This window comes from Hyalella azteca, unplaced genomic scaffold (genome assembly GCF_000764305.2).
Source record: "Hyalella azteca isolate HAZT.00-mixed unplaced genomic scaffold, Hazt_2.0.2 contig13362, whole genome shotgun sequence".
NCBI classification, from domain to species: Eukaryota; Metazoa; Arthropoda; class Malacostraca; order Amphipoda; family Hyalellidae; genus Hyalella; species Hyalella azteca.
The window spans coordinates 15,526-23,631 of NW_025943286.1; the positions used below are offsets into that span (position 1 = coordinate 15,526).

Below are 8,106 nucleotides of genomic sequence, written 5' to 3' on the forward strand. Positions count from 1 at the left end.
ACATCTAGATGTGTATAAGAGACAGCTGTACCCCAACACTCCCTCTGTACCCCAACACTCCCTCTGTACCCCAACACTCCCTCTAAGCTACAACCACGGGGCATGTCTCACTTGAAGTCCAGGTAGCGGGCGCTGGTGCGGTTTACTCCTCGGACGATCACGGCCTTCATCTCCACCATCTTCCTGGTCGTCAGGCTGTCTCTTATACACATCTAGATGTGTATAAGAGACAGGTCCTAGAGCATGCCCTACATGTCCTACAGGACTTCCTGCATGTCCTAGAGCATGCCCTACATGTCCTACAGGACTTCCGGCATGTCCTACAGGACTTCCTGCATGTCTTAAAGCATGCCCTACATGTTCTACCGGACTTCCTGCATGTCCTAGAGCATGCCCTACATGTCCTACAGGACTTCCTGCATGCCTAGAGCATGCCCTACATGTCCTACAGGACTTCCTGCATGCCTAGAGCATGCCCTACATGTCCCGGAGCACTTCCTGCATGTCCTTGAGCATATGCCACATAATCCATCATATTGTACATATTAATCCTTTGGTCTGATCATGAGGGTGAGTTGAGTGACGTGCTTCTGGTAGACAACTCTCCAGACCAAGAACTCTCCAGTGGTCTTCTCGGCAGGACTGTCGCCGCCGTACACGCCTGTAGGGTTCGCTTTATAGCAGTCGTTGTACCACCAGCCACCGCCACCGAGCCCTCGCGAGCAGCTTCCTCCTGAAGAATCGAGACTGCATTTAGTTAATCCGACTTGGACATCACAGTTAAGTAGCTCTCATTCAAAGGTCACTTTTATATAACTTGTTAACAACTTTTGTTATATTCTTAAGCTAGGATCCTAAGTTCATTATTGGTACCGGTAAGCCATTTATTTTTAGGCAATTATTTGTTTTAAAAAAGAGCAAGTCATGACACGGCGGTTTATCTATAGTTACAACTCGGCGAAATTCCTGGCAAGAAGTTGAATGAAGTTTTTTCACTGTATCATGATGAGTTTTGCTACAGATAATTTGACGATGATCTGCAGTTTACTTCCGTGAAATGTAATGCGGCAAACAGACACTGATCCTGGCGCCATCTTACGTCAGGTGTGCGTCATAGGACGTAATAATAAGACTTTTTTCGTGAAATCTCTGTACTGATGTTGTGAGTTTTTTTAAGCCTTAAATGCTGATTGTGTTCATTTGAAAGAATAAATTTGTATATGTTACTTATATTAAATTACATGTAAATCATAGAGTGAAAAAAGAGTTGACTTGTGTCCTGCATATTCATCATTGACCTCGCCATTGATAAAGCACGGATTTTTTAACCTGATGCCTTCACAATGCACAATACACTAGCGATCATTACCAGTACCCGATACCTTCACAATGCACAATACACTAGCGATCATTACCAGTACCCGATACCTTCACAATTATCCTATTCCACCTATTCATCCTATCTCGTGTTTTCAGTGCCTTCACTCACGCGGTAGTGCTGGTGTGTGACGTGGTGGGTGAGAGTATGGGGCATACTTGGCATGTTCATGATTTATTGAATGTTGATGATATGTGCAGATAAGCCAGCCTAACTTTGCTCGATCTCACCATGTTTCAAATCACGATCACGATCGATGGTCGAGAACTGCATGCCGTCGTGGTAGGTGAGGGCATCGTAGGCAGAGCTGCTCACGTTGTCGAAGCCGCCGACCCTCAGCGTGTAATTTTTACCGCCTTCCACTCTGGTGGATCAAATTACTCGCATAATACCACATGAGGATCATTGAGCTGGATAACATTAAGATTTTTTCCACGTAAAGCTAACATTTGATATATTTAAAACTATTAGGCTTAGTGGTATATCTCAGACTCACGCGGATATATAAAAATTCATTCATTCATAATTTGAGCGAAACTTACATAGGAAAAAAATTCCCTGTGTACCCAACATTCCCTGTGTACCAACATTCCCTGTCTATCCAACATTCCCTGTGTACCCAACATTCCCTGTGTATCCACCATTCCCTGTGTACCCAACATTCCCTGTGTACCCCAACAATCCCTGTGTATCCAACATTCCCTGTGTACCCAACATTCCCTGTGTATCCAACATTCCCTGTGTACCCCAACATTCCCTGTGTACCCAACATTCCCAAGGTTCGACTGAAGTTGAGTTGAGGCTCCTGCTTCTGGCGCCGCAGGAAGACCGTCCAGCCGCCGCCGTCCGTCGTCTGGTCGCAGTAAACTTGGACGGCAGTTGGGTAGATTGTGTCCACGCCGCTGGGGTAGATGATGTACACGCCCGATGCCTTCTCCGGCCGCTCCGAACAATCCGTGGGAGTGAGAGGCACCTGGAAAGTGAATAATTGAGACAAACTTTTAGTTGAATTTCAAGATTTGGATTTCAATATATCGATAAACTCTTTTCGATTGACCGGACAGGAAATAATAACTGAGTACGAAGTTGAGAAGAAAACCGAGTGAAATCTGAAATATATTGCCACTTGTACAATTAGTGATGGGGGATGATTTCAAGACCTATAAATTCAAAGATTCAAATGAAATTATTTGTTTAAATATTTCAAACAAGAGCATTCTAATAATATTCACATATTTCACCTTTCATTTATATTTATCTACCTTCTTCTGATGAGGTTTGATGGTGCTGGACTGTGAGATGATTGTGGACTCAGAAGTAAGTGGTGGGTCAGAAGTAAGTGGCAGCTCAGAAGTTAGTGGCCCCTTGAATGGTGAATAACTAGCATTATTTTTTAATTAGTTTCAATGAGCTTGATTTTAACATTCTGATCACCACTTTTCGTTCGCCCAGTCCTGAAAATATAATTGCGTCCGAAGTGAATTCCAAAACCAAGTGAAGTCAGATTTATTTGGCTGTTCGTACAAATAGTAGGTTTATTCTCATAGTGTACATAGAAGGTATGTATACTATGAGAATATATATAGTAGGTATATTATCAAAAACACATTAATTGACCATTGAATTTGTACCGAGATCCATCTACTCGGTGTTTTGGCGGCGTCTGGGTCTATCATACCTGTCAGCTTTCAGAAATCTCAGAGCCCCCTTTGACAAATGACCTACCACCTTGTCCGTAGTATCGCAATTTTGTCCGTTAAAGATCACTCGAACACAAACTTAAGTCATGATCAGTTTATGGGCCCTATGATCAAGTACTTATTATTTAGTATATTGTTGTACTCTTACATATTGCTTTGTAATGGTTATTTATCGTTGTCAAAATCTTACTAAACTAGTCTATTTTTCGTCATTGTATAGGATTTCTTGTTCAGTCGACAAATCCACAGATAAATTAAGTAAATTCCACAGGCTACGAATGCTGCACGCTTTTTATCCCCAGCCAAAGTGGCGTTAATAATGCCTTGGCTTTGGCAGCAATCACTCTTGATGTGCAGAAACTACGCTGCCTTGGCTTAATTGATGCGGCCTGGCTGGCCCTAGCTCTCTGTAGCCGAAGAATTGAAAACTGAAATGATTTCCCAAATAATGGTATTGATTAAGTGAAACGAATCAGTAATTTACAAATTATTATAAATTTGGGGACTATGCGAGGGATGTTCGTAATATGAAATCGAATATCTGAAACTCCAATTTCAAAATAATCGAATATGTAATGACCGCTGGAGTAGTGCCAACGCCGGGCGGGGCAGACTCGCCACCTTCAACGATGCACCGCCGATAAGCCATCAGGTCCTCTCCACATTCACAACTGACGACTTCTTCTCGCTGCCGCTGGCTTCAGTCCTCAAAACATCCGCAAGTTCCTGAAGTTCCTCGTAAGTTCGTTGTTGCTGCGGGGTAAACTTATCGACGCTGATATCGCGATCGCTACGAGGATTGCCGATGACGTCCAGCGCGGTTACGACGCTGGCAAGACATTGATTAACGGCGCTAACGGTCGGAGCGCGTTGCTGTGCGGAAGTTTGGCCATCGGCATCCGACAACAGAATTACAGTCGACCACAGAATGTGCAGAAAGACGAGACGACCTCTCAGCGTAGACATTTCGCATACCTTTGTACTCATTTCAAGTATCTACTTATAAGCCCATGTACGCAGTTTTAGTCACTAAATATAGTCAACAGCCGATGTACTGACAGCATGAACGGCAAACCACGGACTGAAAGGATGGCATCTTCTGCGCTCTGCGCTCAGACGTTACCGGATCTGCCCCGGGGATTACGCTATGTTAAGGAGAAGTGATAAGATCTCATATAAACTTAATGATTGTTGAAAAGAAGCAACGATGTATTACTTGCATTCATTGCATGTAATACATCTGTGATATGAAATATGGTGAATGGGTAGAAAATACAAGTGCATTACTGAATCACTCTCCGACTGTTAATTAATGACGGGCTCGCTCGAGCCAACTGGTACACTTTGTTTTTGCAAGCTCATGTAGGAAGAAGGACTTATACCTCATCAAGTTGAAGGTTCTGAGTAACTCTCGATAATCTTTAATCTGTAACTAACAGGCTATTTCCTCAAGGTATAGCATTTTCTCTCCCCTTAACGGGAAATTTTGACATTAATACGTAGTGTTTAAATTATTGAACAATCGCATTGATTTCTTGTATCCTACTCTGTACCGAAGTTTCAAGTCCGTATTTTATTTTTTTTTTGTCGTCAGAAACCGAGATATATATATATGAAGACGCTATTTATAAGTTAAGATCCCCATTGAAAACTAATCACTGTCCGGACGTGATAGAATGAGAGTGCTAACAAGTGTGCATGTCTTCAGAAGGCTTTCAGAGAAATTTAAATTACATCAGGTGTTTTCTTGGTAAATGTTTTATTGGCATAATATGATGAAACCGAAAATTTTTTTCCGCGCGCTAATTTACACCGCTAGGCGAGTTGGGCGTCCATGAGCCAGCGGCAGACAGGAATCAAAATTTTGACAGATGACCTACCAACGTGTCCGTATATAGTATCGCAATTTTGTCCCGTTAAAGACCCATCGAACACCAACGTAAGTTACGATCAGTTTATGGGCCCTATAATCAAGTACTTATAATTTAGTATACGTATTGCTGTGCATGCCATCAGTGCGGAGCTCATGCAAAGCAAAGCCATCTTCAAGTCGTAAGATTTTAAAATACTTAGAATGGATCCAAATGTCCGCTATCATTCCGAAGCTCACTTGAACTGACGCTTATGATATGCTATATGATTATTTTTAAACAACGTCGTGTGCAATTACTCCTACGCATCTTATTTCATAGAGAATACACTATGTTGAGATTTTAATATAAAAATAATTAGTTATATTAGTTAGTTAGTATTATTAGAAGAAGGCAACCTTCATTCCTGAGAAGGCAGCCTCTAACAACCAGGGCGGAGAAGCACGCTGCGCTCCTGTTCATCTGTCGCGTCCACGCGTCCCCCGATGGCCTGCGTCGTAGCGTTCGTACGAAACAAACAACTTTTCATCCTTCATAATCTCTAATATTTTTTAATTTGGCAACCCCTAAGTTATAGAAGGTTAGAAGACGTTCTTGATATGTTTTTTTTCTCTCCGGGTTACCGAAGATGACCAACTTCTTGGACGTTCAACGCAGTCCAGAACGTTGGACGTCTTGAATTAATAGCTTGACGATGGCGTCCAAAACATTACGTGCAATTAATATGGGAGTAATTATGCCAACTAATTTTACTAGCTCTATCTCCCTATCTCCCCTTAATTATTGTAATAGCCCTATCTCCCTCTTATGTCTTATTAATCTCTTCGGCTTTCCGTCAGACAGTCTTGTAACAAAGTGGACCTTTAAATCCAGATAAAATTTCATGAGTATGTTGCTGCATTTTTGTCCTGAAACAAAGTGGAGCCAAAGGCAGCAGATTGTTTTTGTTAACTTTAACTGTTAACTTTAATAACACCGTCAGTTTTTCAATTAGTTATACTGATTGTTCTCTAATCGTATGTTGTGCGGGAATATTTTTTTGCAAGTTGGTTTGCAGTGCCCGAATGCTCACACGACTGCCGTTTAACCATATAAATGAGCGGGTTATATATAATAAATAGACACGGTGTCTTACTAATTCGCCAATTTCTTGGGCCTAATTTAATCAGGCGGACCCCCACAAGAGAGAGAAGTACATCGCTATTTGGACAAGTCCCACTCATCTCTTTGAGCTTATATTCGGATAGGCATTGCGATCTGTTATACTAAACGAGCCCAGCGATATTCCTGTTAACTACGTCTGGTTAACAGTTACGGCTGGTCTGGTCGAGTTACGGTGAGCGTCTGGATCCCAGATAAAATTTTTTATTTACGGACGGATCACTTTTAAACTTGGTGCATATATGTAAACATAAATCTAAGACTTTTTTGCTTGTGTAATTTTTTCGAAACAATGAAAGAAAGTGCGAAATTCTTAGAAAGCGGCCAAAAAGGATGTACTGTAGAAATCTATCTCCTCCTAGGATTTTCAAGCTACAACATCGAGACGCATTTCATGCGATGCGTAAAGACCATATCAATCGATTCGTCGTAGCTTTTTTCGAAATTCAAAGTTTTGTGGGTGTGGGGACATTTTTCATAAAATTTTCGAACATTTTTCGATTTCCCGTATTTGTCCTCCTTTTTCACAATATTTTCAAATTATAACGAAATAGAAAAAAACTACGATCAATCTCTAGATCTTTTATTTGCAAATCGAATGGTATATCTCTCATCGCTGTAGCTTCAAAACTGTAGGAGGGGATAGTTTTCCGGTGACAATATGTGTCAATGTTGTTGTTGTTGTCCCAGACGCTCCACGTAATTAATTCATGCCTCTACTCAGATGAGAGGAAAACAGATAGCAGGTAGAGCCTAAAGTTCAATAGATTTATAATTATTAAGCACATGAACTAATAATTTCTAATGCGTATTAACTCTGTACAAGAAGAGAAAAAAGTTTTGTTCAAGATGGAGGTGTAGAGGTCCCGAAGGTAGAAAGCCGGAACTTCTAGGATAATTAAGTACACCAAGGTTATGGAGAGGCTAAGATACGACAGAAGGATGTGAGACAAGTTTATTGGTGCAGTGCTGGAGATGAACTGACACGGAGCAAAACGGCTATGACAAAGTTAACACAAGAATGAACTGTTTCTTAGGTGGTTCGATTCAAGAAGTCAGGCGGGATGTTGTTACGGAGGCTGAAAACAATCAAAACGCAGCATCAAGACAACAAGAACAGATGCTTTGGAATGAAGCAGATTCTTCTGATCTTATTTCTTTAGTTAGGTTAATTTAACCGCTGCTTCGGTGCTCTCAAAGTGTCGTCAAGCAAACTTATTCACCTTAACCTTCTTACTTGTTGATAATGAACAGGATTTATCATACAACACTTCTAACAATTGTGGCTTTTAGTATTGTAGTTTCATGAAATTCTTTAGAAGGAATATAAGGTAAGTGTTTGTTAAAAACTTTGTGTCCCATGTTGCTGTAACATACTGTTATCGTTCATGTTTCGTATTTTTATGAAATACTGTTATTGTTTGTGTGGTTATGACGTATTGTTATCGTTTGTGTTATAAGCGAAATTTCCAGTGCCCAGCGTGATCGTTGTCCGTACCATCAAAGAGTGGTGGATGATTGGTGATGGTAAGTGCGTGGCATGACCAGTAAATGAGTAGCAGGTGAGTGGCGAGAGTGGCAGAGTAACAGATGAGTAGCGAGAGTGGCAGAGTAGCAGGTCAGTAGCAAGAGTGGCAGAGTAACAGATGAGTAGCGAGAGTGGCAGAGCAACAGATCAGTAGCAAGAGTGGCAGAGTAACAGATGAGTAGCGAGAGTGGCAGAGTAACGGATGAGTAGCGAGAGTGGCAGAGTAACAGATGAGTAGCGAGAGTGGCAGAGTAGCGGGTGAGTGGTGAGAATGGCAGAGTGGCAGGTTAGTGGTAGATGGCGGGGAATTGTTGTCAAGTTTTGAGAAGTTATTCTCGAAGAATGGCGAGAAGTAAGTGGCGAGTGGCACAAATAGTGGAAAGTGAGTGGCAAAAGCTGAGTAGCGAGTGTCGTAGATTTATCATCCCGCTCCCTGCTCCTCCCAATATTCCATTCCTCTCCTAATCT

The 8,106-nt window shown here is 41.6% G+C and overlaps 1 protein-coding gene across 1 annotated transcript; it reads right to left on the reverse strand.

Annotated features, from left to right (window-relative positions):
• Positions 1 to 239: 239 nt before the first annotated feature.
• LOC108674697 (microfibril-associated glycoprotein 4) lies at positions 240 to 2,742 on the reverse strand (the record flags this gene model as incomplete). The annotated part of the gene is given in 4 exon segments (XM_018162665.1): positions 240 to 733; positions 1,609 to 1,742; positions 2,125 to 2,351; positions 2,641 to 2,742. Coding segments are annotated over 4 exon segments (651 nt in total), but the record flags the coding sequence as incomplete, so codon positions are not given.
• Between the last annotated feature and the right edge of the window lie 5,364 nt (positions 2,743 to 8,106).